At 44.0% G+C, this 24,168-nt stretch overlaps 1 protein-coding gene across 3 annotated transcripts in view; it reads right to left on the bottom strand.

Annotated features, from left to right (window-relative positions):
• LOC126297651 (proto-oncogene tyrosine-protein kinase ROS) overlaps positions 1 to 20,163 on the bottom strand; it is a 514,014-nt gene extending 493,851 nt beyond the window's left edge. For 2 of the 3 annotated variants that reach the window (XM_049988734.1, XM_049988733.1), the window contains exon 1: positions 19,903 to 20,068. In XM_049988734.1, coding sequence (XP_049844691.1) covers positions 19,903 to 20,034 — 132 coding nt within the window. In that variant the 5' untranslated portion in view covers positions 20,035 to 20,068. Of the gene's footprint in view, positions 1 to 19,902 lie in introns of all 3 variants that reach the window. The other variant, XM_049988732.1, reaches the window with a different exon arrangement.
• Positions 20,164 to 24,168: the final 4,005 nt, after the last annotated feature.

A 24,168-nucleotide genomic window follows, 5' to 3' on the forward strand; every position in this document is an offset into this window, starting at 1 on the left:
TTCGAACGGAAACTGTTTGATCGACCCTTATAAATAACTAAATTACATTCATATAAAAAGGCAGTAAAAAAGTACCTCTTAAATGATGCCTATTGCATTATTAAAGAAAATAATCTCACATTACAATCTTCGTTCTCGTTTTTTAACAGGAAAATCATAAACCTAAGGCCTGTACTGCACTATATTAATATCTCACCGTCTTTGTGAGCTTAACATCACAGTCGGTAAAGGGGGATTCTGAATCAGTTTTTCAGACAGGCAGAAGGGAAGATTTGGAGATGTAACAAGCGCGAGGCAGCTTGGCTGTAGTCCTGAAGTCATCTGAAAGTGTGTGCGGCGCGTGCAGTGATAAATTTTGAAAGACTCAATGAACAATGTACAGATATTTTTTATGTTAGCGAACTTATTTGTTTCAAGTATTTATAATCAATACGGCGTGATGCGCTACGTATAAATCGAAAGAGGCAGCGCCTTTGTTACTATACTAGCCTCAGATTCTGGAAAACAGGCATTCATGCTGTGTCCTGATATTCTGGTTTAGATTTCCTGTGGTTTTCCGAAATTATTCCGGTGATGGTTTCTTCAACAAAGACACGCCTGACGTGTGTATCCTCCCAGCAGAGGTGCTTCATAGATCTCGCCCAGACAACGTTAGCTGTATATACACTACTGGCCATTAAAATTGCTACATCAAGACGATATGCAGATGATAAACGGGTATTCATTGGACAAATATATTATATTAGAACTGACATGTGATTACATTTTCACGCAATTTGGGTGCATAGATCCTGAGAAAACAGTACACAGAACAACCACCTCTGGCCGTAATAATGGCCTTGATACGCCTGGGCATTGAGTCAAATAGAGCTTGGATCGCGTGTACAGGTACAGTTGCCCACGCAGCTTCAACACGATACCACAGTTCATCAAGAGTAGTGACTGGCGTATTGTGACGAGCCAGTTGCTAGGCCACCATTGACCAGACGTTTTCAATTGGTGAGAGATCTGGAGAATGTGCTGGCCAGGGCAGCAGTCGAACATTTCCTGTATCCAGAAAGGCCCGTACAGGACCTGCAACATGCGGTCGTGCATTATCCTGCTCGAATGTAATGTTTCGCAGGGATCGAATGAAGGGTAGAGCCACGGGTCGTAACACATCTGAAATATAACATCCACTGTTGAAAGTGCTGACAATGCGAACAAGATGTGACCAATGGCACGCCATACCATCACGCCGGGTGATACGCCAGTATGGCGATGACGATTGCACGCTTCCAATGTGCGTTCACCGCGATGTCGCCAAACACGGATGAGACCATCATGATGCTGTAAACAGAACCTGGATTCATCCGAAAAAATGACGTTTTGCCATTCGTGCACCCTGTCACTGGATCTCGACCAGCCGGCCGGAGTGGCCTACAGTCTGGAACCGAGCGACCTCTACGGTCGCAGGTTCGAATCTTGCCTCGGGCATGGATGTGTGTCATGTCCTTAGGTTAGTTAGGTTTAATTAGTTCTAAGTTCTAGACGACTGATGACCTCAGAATTTAAGTCGCATAGTGCTCAGAGCCATTTTTAATCTCGACCAACGCGAGCAACAATGTCGCGATACGATAAACCGCAATCGCGATAGCCTACAATCCGACCTTTATCAAAGTCGAAAACGTGATGGTACCCAGTTTTCCTCCTTACACGAGGCATCACAACAACGTTTCACCAGGCAACGCTGGTCAACTGCTCTTTGTGTATGAGAAATCGGTTGGAAACGTTCACCATGTCAGCACGTTGTAGGTGTCGCCACCGGCGCCAACCTTGTGTGAATGCTCTGAAAAGCTAATCATTTGCATATCACAGTGTCGGTTAAATTTCGCGCCTGTAGCACGTCATCTTCGTGGTGTAGCAATTTTAATGGCCAGTAGTGTATTTCTATGTCTGTATGTATTACTTGCTTTTATTTAGCTTACAAGTTATATATCATTGTAGAATTATCCCTGGATGAATAAATCACTATATTATACTAAACGGAGCGACCCCACGTATCTTATTGGAAGTGGATTGGCAAGGGCACGGTCAGGAAAATAAATACCGGATTCTTATTCATCTGTAGCTTTCTAAGGAAGCATGAGTTAAAAGGCAACTTATGGAAGCTATCCTTCAATATTATTCTCTGTCTACGATACTCTTCAAGGAGGAACGGCCGCAGAAAATGAAAGTTTCATGGATCATCTACGCGACCTAGGGTAGGTTTGTTTTCGGCACAAGGTCGCTATATAAACACACAACGAACTCCACCAGAAGAACAAGAGTGAGGGTTCGCAGTGGACTCATATGCGAAAGAAGCGGTGCTCAAAGCCCTGCGCGGCCATCCTGATTCGGGATTTCGTCGATCACTTTAACACGTTCAGGCTGGCGCTGTGAATTGCATTTCCCTCGCTGTGGGGCGGCGCGCGTATTCATGCTTTCCTCTGTCTGGCGGTGATACTTTTCGTGTTTCTCGCCGTGGGACGGCGGTCGTATTCAAACGCCCTACGCAACTATTTTAATGTATTGAACTTTTATTTTTAAAACCACGGGAGATCACATAAAATAATTTTACACTAAATTAACTTCAAATCGTGTGATGTCTTATTTGTTCAAAAAGCTGCGCCTGGGTGATAGGTAGTTCACATCACACGTTATTGTATTGCTGGTGGCTTAACTGGTAGAGTCGACCGTAAACCACCGCTGGTACACACCTTTCAATGGGAGAATCTAGAGTCGGTCACCAGTGGTGCACGCCGGCGTGAAAGTGTTAAGCAAAATCCAGAATGGTTCCGTGAAAAGGCCTATCACCTATTTATTCTGCTCAAGTTCTGCAACATATTTTATGAAAGTGACGACTTACAAGAACCTCTCAGAATAAGGGAGTCTCACAACATAAATAATTTTACCAGATAAAATTAGATAAATTTAGACATAGAAAGAAGTAACACATGAAATAATTTTCATTGCGCAGGAGCCGTGTGTGAAATAGAAAGAGTAAGAGCAAAAGTAGTGCTCTCTGCCATATACACTCAAGTCTGTGAAAACTGCTACACCGAAAAATACACGTGATTAAAATGAATAGCACAGATTAGATACATGAGAATACATTAATGACTGCAATCACCGACCTATAAATCATTTTTGACTTTAAAAATATGGGATGGTGTGTAGCCCTACATGCTGCAATCAGAGTTGCATAATGTAGTGGGACGAAAACAAAGAGAACTTGGAAAAGTACTTAGGAAAATTCGTTTCTCCGTCCACGAGATTTTTATACTAAACCTCAAAACATCGGCAGTAGTTCCTGAAGCATCCTGAGGAAAAGTTACACATCACCTTATCCCGTATACGTAAGATGAGAAGCGATAGTCCCGTTGTTCTAGGAAGAAAACTTTCCCATCCCTCTTAGCCAGTGGTGCGCACGGCTATCATTCTTAGTGTTGTACAATGTGACGACAGTGCAGGCTACAGGACTGTAGTCTCCACGATAGCGTCCAACATGAGCCAAGACATTATGACCATCTGCTTAGCAGCGTACTCTTCCGCGTTTGGAACGCAATATAGCAGCGGTTCTGTGTCGCATGGCTAAGTAGGTTTCCGGAGGTATGTGCCATCAGATTTATTTGCACAGATCACGCTATTCCCATAAACTAAGTGCCAGTATTAGTGCGTGCGGAACTGGCGGCCGATTGCGTCCCACCGGGTTCAAATTAGGAGAATATGATGTCCAAGACATCAAAGTAAGTTCACTATCATGTTCTTCAAACCACTGTAGCACGGTTATTGGTTTGTGAAATTTACAGTTATCCTGCTGGTAGACGCGGCCGCCGCTGCGGGAGACATGTAGCTGTTGATGGTGTGCAACAAAGTTCACATAATTCACAGCTCTCATACTGCCTTCGATTACTACCGAAGGTTCCAAGGGAGCTCATGTGAATGACTCTCATAGCATAATACTGCCTCCACGGGCCTGCGTTCGTGGCACGGTGCATGTTCCGACTAGCCGTTCGCCTGGATGGCGGCGTATCCGGACGCAACCGTCGACCAGGTGCAACAAGAAACGTTATTCGTGCGACCAGGCAACGCGTTTCCATTGTTCCACGGTCCGGTCTCGATGACCTCGTGCCTAATGCAGTCGTAACTGACGATGTCGTTGGTCAACATTTGAACATGTGCGGATCGTCCGCTTCGGACCCCCATGGACTATAGTGTCCGATAAACAGTGTCCTCTTAAACACTTTTGCCTGCACCAGCATTGTATTCTGCCATCAAATCCACCACACACCGCCGTCTGTCCCGCGTTACAGAGCGGAAAAGCCTCCGATCACCACGTTCTGTGATGAGGGTTGTACTTCCGACACCTACATCTTTACCAACCAGATCGTGAGTGACGCTAATCATGTGGCTTTGTTGTCAGAAGTGTGTTTTCGTCCTTACGAACAGATGCAATGGCATGCGATGCAACAGTTCAGCCGGCAACAGACAGCCCTAAAACGTTAAGGCAGCCAAGTACACTGCTTTTGCAATGCCCCAGCGTCGAGCCAACACTTTTAACGACACTTTCTGGTGCGTTTCCACCATAAAAAGTAAATGGCAGTCGTTCCGTGTTGTGTCCAGAATCAATCTTTCAAAAATGGTTCAAATGGCTTTGAGCACTATGGGACTTAACATCGGAGGTCATCAGTCCCCTAGAACTTAGAACTACTTAAACCTGACTAACCTAAGGACATCACACACGTCCATGCCCGAGGCAGGATTCGAACCTGCGACCGTAGCGGTCGTGCGGTTCCAGACTGAAGCCTCTAGAACCGCTCGGCCACTCTGGCCGGCTCAATCTTTCATTCTTTTGCGGTGTGCGCGATGAGTAGAAACTCCCTGGTACATTAGAACTGTGTGCCGGACCAGGATTTGAACCCAGGATCTTGCCTTTCATGGGCAGTTAGTCGGGCTTGGAAAGCTCAGTCGGTACAGCGTCTTCCACCAAAGGCAAGGTTCTGAGTTCGACTTCCGGTCCAGCACACAGTGTTAATCGGATGGGAAGTTTTACCCCGTGTTATGGTTTCACACGCACACATCAATATAGAAACATTACTTCCTATAGCGGACGAACTGTCATGGTGTAAGAAACTCATTTTCCGAGGCAGATCATTCTGCCCCGTTATAGCTCTGCGGATTTTGACTTCAAGGGGACATACAGGCATCCTTCGGATCGTCACTGAGCTTGCCGTTACAATGGCGAGGTCAGGTCACTGCAGAGCCCATACACAGGCCTTCCGTCCTAACTCCTTACAGATGGTCTGCCTCAGGGAACCGTCTTGGCTCCACTTCTCTTTAACATTTATGCCAACGACAAGCCATTGACCCTAGGCACAAAGAGATTCTTATATGCAGATGACCTAGCCCTTGCTACGCAGAGCTCATGCTTTGAAAGAGAGGAAAGGAACCTGACAACAGCACTTAGAACACTGTCAAGCTACTACAGTCGGAACCAACTCAGACCAAGCCCTTCGGAGACACAAGTATGTGACTTTCATTTACGGAACAGGGAAGCTAATCGTGAGCTACATATTGCATGATCAGGCATCCAACTCCAGCATCATCACGGACCTAAATACTTAAGAGTCACTCTCGATAGAACTGACATTCAGAACTCACTGCAAGAACACCAAAATGAAAATCTCTGAAGCAACCTAACTCGCAAACTAACGGGGACACAGTGGGGATCACATCCACAAACTATTCGCTGTTCTGCAATGGCACTGTGCTTTTCTACTGCTGAATATGCTTCTCCAGTCTGGTACAGATCATTTCATGCCAGAGAAGTAGACATTGCTCTCAACGAAACCTGCAGGTTGATCACAGGTTGCCTAAGACCTACCCCAGCTGATAAGCTCTACAGCCTGGCTGGAATAGCGCCAACATGGGTACGCAGAACAGTGGCTGCCAACAAGGAGAGACTGAAAGTGGAACAGGACAGTGCCCATCCACTGCACGGACATAATCCACTACAGCAACGGCTGAGATCGCGAAAGAGCTTCCTGAGAACATCCGAGAAGCTCATCATTTCACCAGAGAAGGCAAGGCTGGAGTTATGGAAGAAGTCGACGCCTCACCTGCAGACGCCAGAAGCTGAAGAACTACCACCTGGGCACAACGAGAGCTGGCTGGTGTGGAAATCTTTAAACAGATTACCATCAGGAGTTGGATGATCCAGAGACAATCTGAAGAGATGATAACAGAAGATACGTCCTGTGATTGTTGACAAGAACAAAACCACAAGTCACATGCTCCAGTGCCATTTGTGCCCTACATCCTGCACGAAGATTGATCTGCAAGCCACTCCAAGCGCCTTGGAGGTTGCAAAGTACTGGGCACGTGTGTGTGTGTGTGTGTGTGTGTGTGTGTGGCTACTGTAAATTTGTATGTTTCTGACTCGAGAATAAAATAAACTGCTGGTTCACTATTCTACTTGCCCTCCGAGTTTGCATTGAGTAGGGTTATTTTTTTCGTTCTTACAACTTCACAAACGCTAATTTTACATACTATGTATTGTGCAGTATGTACTTTGAGGCCGATGCATTGGAAGGGCTGTGTGATTTCCAGGTCCAAAAGACAAACAGGATCATCTGCTACCTTGTCAGGTCTCTGACCTTCACATTATGGTCCTCTTGGCTTATGATTTTGATAAAGTACGATCTGTAATCATCATTTGTGCATGCTGCAGACACGTAAGTTAACGAGGGCAGCGAGTGTACGTTGCCGTGCGATTTTGTGTGTAAGTGCCAAAGAAGCGGGTGACAGTTCGAGACCTGGGGTCAGACTGATACCTTATCACTCCATATGTTGTGGAGCGTCTGCGCGTCGACTTGGCATCGTAGGCACGGCAAAATGGAGCAGACTTACGCATGTGCTCTCTGCTACTTCAGACGATCAGCTCTGCTGTCCTTGAGGTGTTTGTCACATTGTCTCACATTAGTAGCTGGAGAGCTGTATTCTTTAAATTTCTTCTAAGACGTTGCCGGACGTGAACGCTTGGTTTTGCAGTTATCCAAAAAATAATTTTCTTCAACGCAGGGTAAGATAAAGATGGTGAACCGCCCGGATAGGCGCGGGTGTTAAAGCGCCGCTTCCGGGACAGGGGGGTGCGCCGGCCCCAGATCGAAGCCTCCCGGCGGGTTAAAGGCGAGGGACGGTGTGCCGGCCAGCCTGGATGTGGCTTTTAGGTGGTTTCCCGCATCCTACTAGGTGAATACCGGACTGGTACCTATGCAGTGTCACAAAACATTAGCTAGTGAAACTAAGAAAAGGGAATGTAAGGAAAGGAATACAGCTTTTTGAGAGATCCTCATTTCCAAATGCGTAATGAAAAAATTGCAGCTTGTAGACAGTAATGATAGGCTTACGCTGGATAATAACGAGAGCTCCTCACCAGCTCTCGAAGAGCCCAAGGAATGTGTACAAGCCTCCGTGACATCTTCTGCCTTGCGGCATAATGTAGCGAGCGGTCTGCGGCGCTGCAGTCATGGACTGTGCCGCTGGTCCCGACGAGGTTCGAGTCCTCCCTCGGGCATGGGTGTGTGTGTTTGTCCTTAGGATAATTTAGGTTAAGTAGTGTGTAAGCTTAGGGACTGATGACCTTAGCAGTTAAGTCCCATAAGATTTCACACACATTTGAACTTTTTTTTTTTTGCATAATGTAGATGCGGTATAGAGGGGCATGTGGTCAGCACACCGCTATTCCCGCCGTCTTTCAAACTCTCAAGACCGTGGAACCGCTACTATTCGGTCAAGTAGTTCCTCATCTGGCATCACGAGGATGAGCGCATCCCATATCAGTCCTCTAACCAAGTAAAAATCCTTGGCAGTACTGGGAATCGAACCCGAGTCCTCCACATAGCAGTCATCTACGCTAAACACTCAGCTATGGAGGCAGACTGACACTGTATAAGTAACGTTAATTCTTCAATATCTTAATTAAATGTCTTCTTTTTAAACAGTATTGCCACTTCTGTGTACCTAACTCTCACTGATACATAGCATAACACGTAGAATCACAGATTTTCATCCTTTAGTAGGAAAACCTCCTGCAAATTGACGTTTCGTGTGCTTTGCACTAAGTTAACTGCTAGGGTTACATAGAACAAGTCACTATCTCAACAACATTCGTTCTTTTCTCTCTTCAGTTAAGCCGGGAAGAAAGACATGTTAATGATTAACACCTCGACAATATTAACGTCATTAGAGCCGAAGCACAGTTCTGATGGAGAGGGAAGCGGGAAGAAAAAGGAGAGAATCTTCGATGACCAGCTGAAGGAATCCTCCTGGCATTACTTATTTATGGGAACTACGAAACCTGCATCAGAATGGCCAAACGGGTATTTGGATTCGGCGTCTCGTGCAAACAAGTCGGATGTCTTAACTACTGTGTCATGTCACGTGATTACACATTTCGACTGATTGGCATTCAGCGAGGACCAACAGGACGTAAGACTGATTTGCTCAAGTGTTCCGCAGATACGAGCAGTAAGGACGAAGACTGATTATTTATTTGTATATCTTGCAAACACAACGGTTACAACAGAGGATTGCGGAATATATTCCACCTGATGACGCGCTAAAGTTATACTTCTGCCAGATCTCATACGTATGAGGTTACGTTTCATAATATCGCATAAGATATATAGACCGAGTGAGGATGCACATTATTTAAAGCACTGGTCTCGTGTAAGTGACAATAAAATATGAAATCTCCATCCGACAATTCTCATTTAATAAAATTTTTGTTGGTTCCATAAATTATTTGTGACGGATGCCAGCCTGGTTCCCTAAATAGTTCCTTTCATACTTTCCATCAGAGCGAGGGCCTGATCTCTAATAAGCTTGATGTCTGCGGTACGTCTAACAGTTTATCTTTGTATGATGTGCCTGAATGTATGGATGTGGATGCTCTGTAATTATTGCCTTCACGACACACGATTTGTGTAACAGTGTGTTGATCAGAAACAGGGCAAGTTATTATAAGTATCGAATGAGATGACACAGAGATTAAGAGATTGGACTGGGAACAGCCAAGTGCAAAGGCATGCCCGGTATCTAGATTTAGCCTCTCCATCACTGATATTCTTCCTGATCATGTCGTTCGTGGAGCTTTCAGCTTTAATTTTCCCAAACAATAATGCTTATTCCGCAATATGATGTGTGCTCACTGCAGTAACCATCGCTTATTCACGCTTGCACATATCCGAGTGAACGGAATCGATGAGTAACTGAGGAACATTTTGCTGTTAGACTCCATCGTGGAACAGCAGTGAGGTGCTGACCTAGCTACAGTTCGTGTGCCCGTGGAATCCCCAGATACGTGTACAAGGCCGGGCAGCACGCTGGCCGCGACATTGAACTGATACTCTCAGCTTGTAACATGCTGAACTCAGTGACGACAACCGAACGAGGCTGCTCATAGCTAAGACAATGGACTCGCATTTGGAAGGGAGGCGGTTAAAATCTCCGTCCCGCTATCCAGATTTAGGTTTTCTGTGGTTTCCCAAATTCGCTTAATGCAAATGTCACTATAGTTCCTTTGAAAAGAACACAGCAGATTTCCTCCCCCAGACACAGCTTGTGCTCCGTGTAGGGTTGTAAAACTACCGTGGACTTCGGTAGACCGTCGTAAGTACCCGTAGACTGCGGTAGTTTTCCTGGTAGCTTTGATCAGTTAATTTCGCAACCGCGGTACCTGTACGTTAGGTATGCTGCACACCTATCGGGCATTGCCTCGTTTCGATCGCTTTGTATGTGTATGCGATCAGTGTCATACTAGATTCCCCTAGAGACCGGAAGCGGTGAGCCTTCTAGAAACTGAGTGAGGATATATAAAGGGCCATGTAACCCAAAGAACATTTGTGCTCCATATAGTTATCTTGCTGTCTGTTACTTGAAAAAGCTAAATTGAGAATCTCAATGTTTAATTCAGGTTTTATTCGAAAATTGTTGATTTGTTACGTGAAACTAAGGGGTGTAGTAGCAAAAATATAAAAAAAAATATATAATACACGTATTTCATAAAGCTATAGAAGAAGCAAATTTAAACAAAAAAGATGAAATTAAAAAATACACAAAACGGAAACATATCAAGCATCGCTTCAACGCAATGTCGAGCTTATATAAAATACGTTTCTGTTATTCACAAGCAACTTTAGTACTTCTTAATAATAACAGGAAACTCTTGCTTTTGATCATGATGAAGAACGTTCTAATGAGTAAACAATATTTCTATACATTTTTATGTTCGTGCGTGTAAACTATACTTGCATCAGAAGTAAGCGCTTTGGTTACCTGAAAGCGCAGATGTTACGCAATCAACTAATTTTTATTACTTATAAAATTCAGTTTATATTTTGTAAGGATATAAAATACACGGTGGACTAACACTGAACGAAGTGCGGTTCTAATTACGTGCAAAACAAACAAACAAACATACAAAAAAACAAAGAGAAGTCAGCGGCACTAGGTTTCTGTCCCGCACATTCATTTATATTTTTTCCTTACCAATGCTACCTTCTGTGATGACGAACATCTGCATTTAAAAAAAGAAAGAAACTACGATTGCACCAGACAACAGCACAAATGTAAAAAATTAATGTTGATCGATTCCATCCCTATACCTTCGAGAATATAAATAAGAATTTTTGAAGATCAGTATGTCTGCACTTATTTCTAGGAAGACCATGAAACTATCAGCATAATATTTCAAGAAGTTCTGTCACTCGATGTAGACGGACAGTATCTTATCGTTATATCACCAGGACATTCACCATCGCTCGAAGTAAGTAGAAGCCATTTTCACGAAGACGTCTACGAGCAGTCTAGCGCTGACATTCTGCTTTCTATTGCTGCTGTCTGTTTTGACCATTTGTGTGTTAAAGTTCACTATCATCTCTAAGCAGAGTTCCTCACGAACGGCTCTATTCTTGTCTTATTGTAATAACACCTGTTTCCAGATGACTAGTCCATAGTAGTGAAATTACACTGTAGGGACATTCTAAACACATTCCCTTTCTCATGTTATGTCTAAGCAACTTTTTTTATACTACTGCCTCATTATGCCGCTGGCTCTGAGCACTATGGGACTTAACAGCTATGGTCACCAGTCCCCTATGCCACTGATTGCGATGTATTGTGTTTTTAACACATAGCACCGTCTCTAGTTGTACCGAAGTGAACAATAACACCGAGTCTTAGTAATCTGTGTGGTTCCAGTACCTGAAAACTGACCTGCTTCCCATTCACCTGTCTCCGTAAGGGTAATGTTACTTTTTTTCTTCGTGTGGTCGTAGTCGTCGTCGTAGTAGTAGCAGCAGTTGTTATCGTTATTGTTGGTTATTTTATATTATTATAAAGCCAGTCATAGGCCACAAATGTTTATAAATCAGATTATCAATTTCGGTGAACGATGACCCTCTTCAGATCTGAGTAAATGCATTACTCTTCACAATTCGTGTCACTGTGCATTTTGATGGTACAGTCACATTAATTAGCCACACAAACTTCATCACAGAATTACTTGTATGGCCAACTAACGTGACTATACCACAAAAATATGCACTGACACGAACTGTGTAGTGTACTGGATTTACTCAGATATGTAGATGCTCATCGTTGACCGAAATTAATATCCTGATTGAGAAACATTTGTGGTCTGTAACTGGAATGGATTTATAATAAAATAGAATAAACAGTTCCTGGAACTCTGGAGAACCTTATTGCAACTATGCCGCAATGCGTGTTATTTTTATTGTCGTAATGGTTGTAATAAGCATCTGGACTCCAGGCAACCACATATACTATATAAAACTTCCTGACAGATTAGAACTGTGTGCCAGACCGAGACTCGAACTCGGTCCGGCACACAATTTTAATCTCTCAGGAAGTTTAATATCAGCGCACACTCCGCTGCAGAGTGAGAACCTCACATATACTATATGTTCCTTTGATACAACAGGATATCTTGACTGGTCCCCTACTTATTTTGATCATGATTTAGACCTCTCTCGAGTCATCTAATGGTTCGTAGGAGCTATTTTGTCCAGTGTACGCCTGTATTTGGTATATATTAGTTGGTTTTCTTTTCGTCAGCTCAAACAGGAGTATTAAAATTCGTCTGCCACGTTAATATAATTGTGATTCACATATTTATAACGTGCCCCAAATCTTGCCCGTAATGTAATTAAATACACTGTTTCAGGCAGATGACAGCGTGAAACCTATTGTAAGAACCATAAGGAGAACCGAGCGAGGTGGCGCAGTGGTTAGCACACTGGACTCGCATTTGGGAGGACGACGGTTTAATCCCGTCTCCGGCCATCCTGATTTAGGTTTTCCGTGATTTCGCTAAATCGTTTCAGGCAAATGCTGGGATGGTTCCTTTGAAACGGCACGGCCGATTTCCTTCCCAATCCTTCCCTAACCCGAGCTTGCGCTCCGTCTCTAATGACCACGTTGTCGACTGGACGTTAAACACTAACCACCAACCAACCATAAGGAGATATAATTCACCCACGAAAGTGGTCGGAATCTTCTTTAATGTTGTTAATAGATCTGGAGCCTTTACCATGTGGATTAAACGGAGGCACAAAGAAGATGCAAAGAAGAACTGAAAGGTTTGCCATGGGTTTTTATCGTCACACAAAAGTTAAACGAACTGCATTACGACACGGTATAAGAAAAACGTTATGCACCACGGAGAACCTTATACTCAAAATTATGATAGTCGGCATTCTAGTCCCAGGCAAGAAACTTATTACTTCCTAGAATGTACGTCCCCTTTCTTGACGACAATAACAATAAAATTACAGAAACTCTGGCTTATGCAGAGAGGTGTGGTCATCCTTTCTTCTGCCACACTATCCAAGAAATAGGACAAAAAGTAGTAAAATGACTCTTTTACACCATACACTATCCACCGCAAACCTTACGGTAACTTGCGAAGTACCCATGCAGAGTTGTTCGTTCCCTTATTTACATTTTAGGATTTATACCTTTCTTTAATTCCACTAATAAAGTGCTTTGACAGTGCCGTACGATATGTCGTTTTCAATATAATAAAGAAAGATAAAGACATCGGAGGCATTTAAAAGGGGACAGTAAGTAACTTTCGAGCTCCAAACTTTAGGCAAGAGACGTCGGGGAAGAGATTCGCCGAACTGTCTTGCGATCGTCTTGAGGAAGAGGATTTCACCCTGGCACGGAATAGGCGTGAAGGCCCACAAGGAATGACATCAGGAAATAGCCTCAGTCATCCACAGTTTCTCATCGATATTCATATCGTATCGAGAGAGTCCACATTGTCTCCTCTGCTACGCCTACGATCCTATTGTGGCCTTCTTGTATTCTTATGTTTTCCGTTGTTCGCAATGTCAATATGTTTCAAAGCTCCAGCTTTGCTTTAGTATACAGCCACCAGCGAACGTGATAATTATACACTCCTGGAAATGGAAAAAAGAACACATTGACATCGGTGTGTCAGACCCACCATACTTGCTCCGGACACTGCGAGAGGGCTGTACAAGCAATGATCACACGTACGGCACAGCGGACACACCAGGAACCGCGGTGTTGGCCGTCGAATGGCGCTAGCTGCGCAGCATTTGTGCACCGCCGCCGTCAGTGTCAGCCAGTTTGCCGTGGCATACGGAGCTCCATCGCAGTCTTTAACACTGGTAGCATGCCGCGACAGCGTGGACGTGAACCGTATGTGCAGTTGACGGACTTTGAGCTAGGGCGTATAGTGGGCATGCGGGAGGCCGGGTGGACGTACCGCCGAATTGATCAGCACGTGGGGCGTGAGGTCTCCACAGTACATCGATGTTGTCGCCAGTGGTCGGCGGAAGGTGCACGTGCCCGTCGACCTGGGACCGGACCGCAGCGACGCACCGATGCACGCCAAGACCGTAGGATCCTACGCAGTGCCGTAGGGGACAGCACCGCACTTCCCAGCAAATTAGGGACACTGTTGATCCTGGGGTATCGGCGAGGACCATTCGCTACCGTCTCCATGAAGCTGGGCTACGGTCCCGCACACCGTTAGGCCGTCTTCCACTCACGCCCCAACATCGTGCAGCCCAGCTCCAGTGGTGTCGCGACAGGCGTGAATGGAGGGACAAATGGAGACGTGTCGTCTTCAGCGATGAGAGTCGCTTCTGCCTTGGTGCCAATGACGGTCGTATGCGTGTTTGGCGCCGTGCAGGTGAGCGCCACAATCAGGACTGCATACGACCGAGGCACACAGGGCCAACACCCGGCATCATGGTGTGGGGAGCGATCTCCTACACTGGCCGTACACCTCTGGTGATCGTCGAGGGGTCCCTGAATAGTGCACGGTACATCCAAACCGTCATCGAACCTATCATTCTACCATTCCTAGACCGGCAAGGGAACTTGCTGTTCCAACAGGACAATGCACGTCCGCATGTATCGTGTGCCACCCAACGTACTCTAGAAGGTGTAAGTCAACTACCCTGGCCAGCAAGATCTCCGGATCTGTCCCCCATTGAGCATGTTTGAGACTGGATGAAGCGTCGTCTCACGCGGTCTGCACGTCCAGCACGAACGCTGGTCCAACTGAGGCGCCAGGTGGAAATGGCATGGCAAGCCGTTCCACAGGACTACATCCAGCATCTCTACGATTGTCTCCATGGGAGAATAGCAGCCTGCACTGCTGCGAAAGGTGGATATACACTGTACTAGTGCCGACATTGTGCATGCTCTGTTGCCTGTGTCTATGTGCCTGTGGTTCTGTCAGTGTGATCATGTGATGTATCTGACCCCAGGAATGTGTCAATAAAGTTTCCCCTTCCTGGGACAATGAATTCACGGTGTTCTTATTTCAATTTCCAGGAGTGTATATGAAAGTAGTGTTCAGTTTCTAAAAAATGGTTCAAATGGCTCTGAGCACTATGGGACTTAACATCTTAGGTCCTTAGTCCCCTAGAACCTAGAACTACTTAAAGCTAACTAACCTAAGGACATCACACAACACCCAACTATCACGAGGCAGAGAAAATTCCTGACCCCGCCGGGAATAGAACCCGGGAACCCGAGCGTGGGAAGCGAGAACGCTACCGCACGACCACGAGATGTGGGCTGTTCAGTTTCTGCTCTGTTTTTTTCGCAAACGGTAACTGATTACAGCTACACGACAGTTGCAGTGTGTACAATGCCGTTAAGTAATTGATTAAATGTGGTGGAGTTGTGTGTGGCAGATGAAGACTGTGGGAGAGTGCGTGCTTTCCACGGAGGGGCCTACGCTTCAGCACGCTGCGTCAGCCCTCTCCTAATCATTTGTAATTACTCCGACGCGTCTCGAGCGGGTACTCGGAAGGAGCCTGCATGTGGAGTACGCACACTGTTTCTGATAGTTGAGACGATATTATCTCATGTTCTGGGGTGAAATATTGACCAGCTGTATCGAGTCACTACGAGTGTTTTGGACTTGTTTCGCTGTGCGAAGGCGAAACGTTCGAAATAAAGGCTCTTCGTTAGCCTCCTCAACAGCGGTCCCCAAGAAGAATTTAGATCTGATAGCAAGTTGAAGTTAGTTACAACGAAATGTCAAGTGTCAGACAGAGTCGAGTGTGTACTTAAACATATCTGCAGTCTAAAAGAAGAACACGCAATTTACGATGTGCAAACAGCGAAATAGAAATTCAGAACTAATGTCAAGTACATCAAGTACTGACAACGTTGCAGGTAGGTGCGGATCCAGGGTTATGTCTAAGAGGAGGGAAGGGAGGATGGCAAGAGGGGGGAGGGGTGCATTCTGTTAAGGACCCCACACATGAGACGGGTGACAGCGATACGTCGAATGCGATATCGCTGCAATTGATCTCTCGACTCCACCGCGCCATACACGGGTGATTTGCCGAACAATCTTAACCTGCATTGCGAGCAGTACGGTGGGGTCAAGATCTGCAGTGGAAAATGAACTGCTTTTAGCAGCTGTTGCAGTTCATCTCCGTATCCCTACGAATACTTGCAAAAAATAAGTAAAGGAACTGGAACTGTAATTTGTTAAACTTTTTTTGAAACACTTTTCTTGGGAACTGTGGTTTACTTTAAAGAATATATATTTAATTTTTCACTGACACAAAGTGGATTGTGTACATCTTTCCAGTGTGCTAATATAATCTGTTTTTCTTTATTAGTAGCGAAATGCAGGAAGATCTGCAGCGGATAGGTTCTTGGTGCAGGGATTGGCAACTGACCATTAACATAGACAAATGTAATGTATTGCGAATACATAGAAAGAAAGGTCCTTTATTGTATGATTATATAATAGCGGAACAAACACTGGTAGCAGTTACTTCTGTAAAATATCTGGGAGTATGCGTGCGGAACGATTTGAAGTGGAATGATCATATAAAATTAATTGTTGGTAAGGCGGGTACCAGGTTGAGATTCGTTGGGAGAGTCCTTAGAAAATGTAGTCCATCAACAGAGGAGGTGGCTTACGAAACACTCGTTCGACCTATACTTGAGTATTGCTCATCAGTGTGGGATCCGTACCAGATCGGGTTGACGGTGGAGATAGATAAGATCCAAAGAAGAGCGGCGCTTTTCGTCACAGGGTTATTTGGTAAGCGTGATAGCAAGAGAGGTGCTCTGCATCGCAGTGTAGCTCGCTCGCCAGGTTTCGAGAGGGTGCGTTTCTGGATGAGGTATCGAATATATTGGTTCCCCCTACTTATACCTCCCGAGGAGATCGCGAATGTAAAATTAGATAGATTCGAGCGCGCACGTAGGCTTTCAGACTGTCGTTCTTCCCGCGAACCATACGCGACTGCAACAGAAAAGGGAGGTAATGACAGTGGCACGTAAAGTGCCCTCCGCCACACACAGTTGTGTGGCTTACGGAGTATAAATGTAGATGTAGATTAGTCCTCGATTCCTATTTTTTATTTATTAGTCTTATAGTTTAACTGCAAGTATTTACACAATTTGTTTGCAACCTCGACACGTCTATAGAGACATTGTCAACAGCATTCCCACTGATTATCATTACTCCTGTTATAAATTGCATGAGGGAGAGTTAGATTATATGAAGTGACAAGTTACTTGAGTGTAGCTTTGTAATAGATCTACCCTTGACATTTAAATTAAAATGACTTTTAACATACTACTCGTTCTGTTTAGAAGTTTAAAATTTTAATAACGCTGTAATTTTTTCATAAATAACTCCAGATCACCCTGTGGAGACCACCGTATCACAACTATCACTATGAACTTCCCATCAATTCTACTTCTATAGCACAACCTTCAAAATGCTAACCACTGGAAAATCGGAGGGTGTACTATTACTTCTTAATATAAATGGCAACTCCAGCCTCCACTTCATTAATTGTAATAGTTCGTGATCCCTGAATAATCGTGATCCCTGAATAATTATAAATTCTAATGTAAAGTTCTTGCTCAATGTTGGCAAAGCGAAACGAATCAGAGCTGCACAACTACGCTTCATAACCAGAGAAACGAGTGGCGGTCATTTTGCCACACATCGCTGCTATCCAGCCAGGCAGCAATACTGCAAGAACCAATAATATGCTATCGATCAGATCGCCTGGGATTTCCATGCGATCAAATCGGTGATCAGCGACCTCCCTCCGAGATTTGCCCACACACGTCCGAGCTACGAAGTGATCAGTCGCCCATGCGACGAATCGCTGCGCTCGTGTGTTGGTCCCTTCGCTGTTCCGCCCTATCACCACCCCCTCCCCCCCCCCCCCTCCGGTACCCAATGACGGTAAGTTACATTTTTTTGGGGGGGGGGGGGTAGGGGGAAGTGCGGCAGGGAGGAACAGTAAGAGTCTGTGGCACCTATCCCCTCCTACCCTCGCCCTCCATCCACTAAAAAATATAACTTATGTCACATCCACATTTAACATGCCACAGATACCTAGAATTTTAATAATAATAAAAATATTCGGTAACAGTCAAAACAGTAGTTCATATACACGGACCCAAACCAGAACACAAATAAAACGTCGAAATTTTTTTATCAGTTTTCGAACACTCTTTTAAAAAGTTGATTGTAAGTCAATGCGACAAAGTTAACATAAAAATGACCCTCGATTTTCATTGTCAGCTGTTGTATGAGAGGTAGTAACCATGAGTATTGTTACACAGATTACATCCAGCACTGTCCTTTTTTTCAATAAGTACCGTTACGGAGATTATATCGAGCGGTGTTCTTTCTTTAACTATATCTTGATTTGATTGAACTTTAAATGGTGAGTTGAGAAAAGCGTAGTCTTCTGCTATAAGTTTATTTAATGGTCGATGTAGCGCAATAATCTAAGTGCTGTGTCAACTAGACCTATCGAACAGGTTTTTTTATGTGTAATGAATAATATGGAATAAGTGGATGCTAATAATTCCTTAGATCTGTTGCTTTATAACCAACGGAACTGCATTAAGATTGATGGATGTTTATAAGAAGACTGCTACTTTATTTTCAACAATCAAGAAATGGACTTCGGAGTTCAGCAATTTCGTAAGTCTCTCGAAGATGCCGAAGACATACCGAAACCTCTACCACAGATGAAAACTTTGAGGAAGGACACGATAAGGTATCGTACGATCGAAGACGAAAGATGTACCGAAACAGCTGAACATAATGACATTTGAGAAGAAAGAGTGCATTACATTTCGCACGCAAAGTTAACTGTGAGAAACATCAGTGCTGGACGAGTGCCACAGATGTTGAATGCTACCACTGCAAAGGGTAAAAGGATAAGTGGTGAATAATATGCAAATTTGTTGAGGAAATTAAGGAAAGAATATGTGAAAAAATGTATCGATTGCAAAATTAAAAAGAAATCACACTGCACCTGCCCCAGCAGGTGTTTTCGCAACACTGTAACCGCGGCATATGGAGTGCGAATTGTTGGAGTATCTACCCTGTTTCCCACATTTGGCCATTATGACTTACACCTCGTATCACAGCTAAATACATTTGTGATTTACAAACGTTTTTATTATTTTTTTATGTATTTATTTATTTAACTCGATCCAATTACGACCATCGGGACCTATTACAACGGACTAGGTTTTCTACATACAATACTTGTTTTATAAGAAATAACAATTTTAATAAGAGAAATAGCACTGTAGCGATTTGAGTTTGTATAGGGACAGTGTAAGTAAATAACACCAACTACGACTTTTGGTCCAGTGAAAATGGCGAACATACCAGAATCGAACGTCCGGCTTGGAACCTGCACGCTATAAAAAGTTGGACAAATTACATTGATCTGACTGGGGGGTACAACTGTAACTGACCTAAGAAACACAGTTCTTTATGTTTACGCTGTAAAGTGTTGTCCTTGACCTCATACAGTGATCCCCGTAAAAGAACAAAGATGACTATATGAGTCCTTAGTCTCAGACAACGATGATTCTTTCGTCTGGAATTTAGACAACATTTGATACAACAATAGTTGCCGACTTCCAGCGTATTGCGTACTTTCTAGAATGACACTTCTAACCGTAGGCTTCCGAAGTTGTGTCACTTTGAACAATATACGAAGTTCTAATTTATTAACTACCTCCTAATATGAAAGAAACTGGAGTCAGCGTGAGTGACAAAGGTTATAGCTGCTGGTATCATAGGTAATCTCACTAACGCACGAACGCAGGATATTTTTTCAACTGTCTCGAAAATGCAATGCAGTGCAAGTGAGAAATATTCTCAATTATGTGAGCGAAGTACACGGAAATTTGCTACCAGGAAGGTGATTACAGAGTAAGAGCTACTGTCACTGTGTACTACATCTGGAACTAGCAGTGCAAATTATTCACATCAGAAATGTGGAGACGACTTACCTGTAGTGGGCAAGCGAGGCTGCAGGCGAGCGCAATGTTGTCTTCGCGGTGAGCGGCGGCGAGACGCACGGCGGCGGCGTGGGCGGGACCCACGCGCAGCAGCAACAGCAGGAGCGCCAGCAGCAGCGCCATGGCCTGGACTGCCACAGCGACGGCCGTCCCGCAACTGGCTGCCCACTAGCCGCTGCCGCTGCGCGCCTCTGGAGGCTCCGCGCACCGCAGCGCCCCTACCGGCACGCTACACAAACACACTACACACTGCTCCTGAGCCTGTTGGAAGATACAGCGAAATCCAGGCTCAGTTCTGAGGGGAGTCTCAGATATTACTATTCCCCCACCCCTCCCCGCCCCACCCTTCCCCTCACCAACCGCCCAAATACACTGTGATGGTTCAAATCCCTGTCCGGCCGTTCAGATTTAGGTTTTCCGCGATTCCCCTAAATCGCTTAAGGCAAATTTCGGGATGGTTCCCTTTCAAACAACGCTGCCCATTTCTTTCTCCATCCTCACTTAAGGGGTGTAGGACGTGAAACGGGCCGACTTGGAGCAGGAGAGACACCACAACACATTTTAATTTACACTGTCAGTACGTTTACAAATAAATTGATAAAACTTTGTTAGCATGACCAGGAAGGATTCAGAATTCGCACTCATAGCAGAGGAAGTTCAAAAACATAGCAAAACAAATTTTTTTACATGTGAAATTTCATCAGTTTTTCACTTGGTATTAGCTGCATTTGTTGCTGTAGGTACACTTTTCTTCATAAGTAAGAGAGATTCTTCGATGAACTTTTCACAGCATACAAACCATACTTACAGGTAGAATGAAATTTTCACTCTACAGCGGAGTGTGCGCCGATATGAAACTTCCTGGCAGATTAAAACTGTGTCCGGACCGAGACTCGAACTCGGGACCTGTGCCTTTCGCGGGCAAGTGCTCTACCTGTTTCATATCAGCGCACACTCCCCTGTAGAGTGAAAATTTCATTCTAGAAGCATCCCCAGGCTGTGGCTAAGCCATGTCTCCGCAATATCCTTTCTTCCAGGAGTGCTAGTTCTGCAAGGTTCGCAGGAGAGTTTCTGTGAAGTTTGGAAGGTAGGACACGATGTACTGGCGGAATTAAAGCTGTGAGGACGGGGCGTGAGTTGTGCTTGGGTAGCTTAGTCGGTAGTGCACTTGCCCGCGAAAAGCCAAGGTCCCGAGTTCGAGTATCGGTCCGGCACACATTTTTAATCTGCCAGGAAGTTTCATACTTACAGGTGTATGACACTCTAGAAATTACCAAATCTGTTAAAAACTGTGGCAAAAATTGAGACAATTAACTATAAAATTAGAGTTTTCTCTAAACACGAAGTTAAAAACGTAACAGCCCATTCATTTTTCGATAGATTAAATAAATTCTAGAGTTTCATACACCTGTAAGTATGGTTTGTAAGCTGTGCAAAATTCATCGAAGAATCTCTCTTACTTATGAAGAAAAGTGTACCTATAACAATAAATGCAGCCAACAGTAAGTGAAAAAAAAACATGAAATTTCACATTTAAAAAATATTATTTTTTCGTGTTTTTGAACTTACACTGCTAGGAGTGTGAATCCTGAATCCTTCCTGGCCATGCTGACAAAGTTTTATGAATTTATTTATAAAAGTATAGACAGTTCAAATTAAAATGTGCTGTGGTGCCTCTCCTTCTCGAAGTCGGCCTGTTTGACGTCCTACCCCCCTTAATCCGAGCGAGTCTTCCGTCTCTAACGATTTCGACGTCCATGGGACGTAAACACTAACCTTCCGTCTTCCAAATACACTGCACAACAAAATTAAAGGATCACTTTTTAAAGATCAGTTTTTCGAATTTCCAATCACAAAGAAAGCAGCTGTTGACAGATGTGAAAATTACCGAACTATCAGTTTAATAAGTCACAGCTGCAAAATACTAACACGAATTCTTTACAGACGCATGGAAAAACTGGTAGAAGCCGACCTCGGGGAAGATCAGTTTGGATTCCGTAGAAATATTGGAACACGTGAGGCAATACTGACCCTATGACTTATCTTAGAAGGAAGATTAAGGAAAGGCAAACCTACGTTTCTAGCACTTGTAGACTTAGAGAAAGCTTTTGACAATGTTGACTGGAATACTGTCCTTCAAATTCTGAAGGTGGCAGGGGTAAAATACAGTGAGCGAAAGGCTATTTACAATTTTTACAGAAACCAGATGGCAGTTATAAGAGTCGAGGGACATGAAAGGGAAGCAGTGGTCGGGAAGGGAGTAAGACAGGGTTGTACCCTACCCCGATGTTATTCAATCTGTATATTGAGCAAGCAGTAAAGGAAACAAAAGAAAAAATCGGAGTAGGTGTAAAAATTCATGAAGAAGAAATAAAACTTTGAGGTTCACCGATGACATGGTAATTCTGTCAGAGACAGCAAAGGACTTGAAGGAGCAGTTGAACGGAATGGACAGTGTCTTGAAAGGAGGATATAAGATGATATCAACAAAAGCAAAACGAAGATAATGGAATGTAGTCGAATTAAGGCGGGCGATGCTGAGGGAATTAGATTAGGAAATGAGACACTTAAAGTAGTAAAGGAGTTTTGCTATTTGGGGAGCAAAATAACTGATGATGATCGAAGTAGAGAGGATATAAAATGTAGACTGGCAATACCAAGGAAAGCGTTTCTGAAGAAGAGAAATTTGTTAACATCGAGTGTAGATTTAAGTGTCGGGAAGTCGTTTCTGAAAGTATTTGTATGGAGTGTAGCCATGTATGGAAGTGAAATATGGACAATAAATAGTTTGGACAAGAAGAGAATAGAAGCTTTCGAAGTGTGGTGCTACAGAAGAATGCTGAAGTTTAGATGGGTAGATCACATAACTAATGAGGAGGTATTGAATAGAATTGGAGAGAAGAGGAGTTTGTGGCACAATTTGACAAGAAGAAGGGACCGCTTGGTAGAACATGTTCTGAGGCATCAAGGGATCACCAATTTAGTATTGGAGGGCATCGTGGAGGGTAAAAATCGTAGAGGGAGACCAAGAGATGAATACACTAAGCAGATTCAGAAGGATGTAGGTTGCAGAAAGTACTGTGAGATGAAGAAGCTTGCACAGGATAGGGTAGCATGGAGAGCGGCATCAAACCAATCTCAGGACTGAAGACCACAACAACAACAAAATTTTCTAAATCTCATTCCGAGGCCTAAGTTTGAAATTTGACTCAACGGTGCCTACACGTTCCTCTGCAGTGGTGCAAAAGTGTGGCGCCCTGCGAAGTCACCCTAGGACTCAGCAAGGAATCTTCAAATTTGAAAAAACGAAAAGACCATAGCTCAGAAGTTTATGTGAGATTTAAGGTGGGTTAATGATGTCACATTTTCACCACAATTCTGCCCAACGCCACTATGGGCATGTCACACGATAGCAAGATCGTCACAGCCCCTTACCCACATTTCACCCCTTATTTCTCTGCCTCTGCAATGGAGGTTAGAACCGCGACACCTAGGGTTGAAATAACGCAATTTTCTTATCGGTGGCAGATGAAAAAATTACAGAGACATCGCCACTCGGAATCGACAAGAAAAGGCTTCAAGGATGGCTTGCATTGCATTGTAATTCGGAATGACACAGTAACGGCGTCACAAAAAAGGCCCTTTGTTTGCAAAAAATGAGGTAGAAGATTTCATTTTTTTATTTTCTGTGTGTAGTTGAGGATATGTAGAATCCAAGTATTCGGCCTTCAAAACCCTCGGGACTACTTTTTGTGGCAACAAAAACACGAAATTTTGGCACTTTTTTCATATTTTCGCCTACTACTCGGAAACTATGCATTCCATTGAAAATAATACCCTTACCAGAACGAAAGAGCATTAAATTTTGCTTCGAATGACCTACCTACATGTCAAAATTGGTGCAGTCATTTGGGCTCAATCTGTTTTCAAAGCTCGGTCATTTTTACCAAATTGGTTAAAACGTCGTCTTAGAGACTCAAAACCGGCTACTCCAAGTGAAAAATGTCAAGTCAACAAAGTTGGATAGGTTGAAATTTCATGTTACAAAAGCATCTAGTTTTACAATTTAACGGGTGTAATATTATCACATGGCTACACTCACAAAACAGTTCGCTGAGGCTGAGCGTACTGGAAAATGGAATCTGCATTGAAACACATTAAGAAAATGCCCCATACTTTCATGTTGCTGGTCATTTCTAGCATGCTAAAAGCGCTCACCTCTAATTTCAAGATCTGCTGGCACTGGAAGACCGAATG

Source organism: Schistocerca gregaria, chromosome X (genome assembly GCF_023897955.1).
Source record: "Schistocerca gregaria isolate iqSchGreg1 chromosome X, iqSchGreg1.2, whole genome shotgun sequence".
Lineage (NCBI taxonomy): Eukaryota > Metazoa > Arthropoda > Insecta > Orthoptera > Acrididae > Schistocerca > Schistocerca gregaria.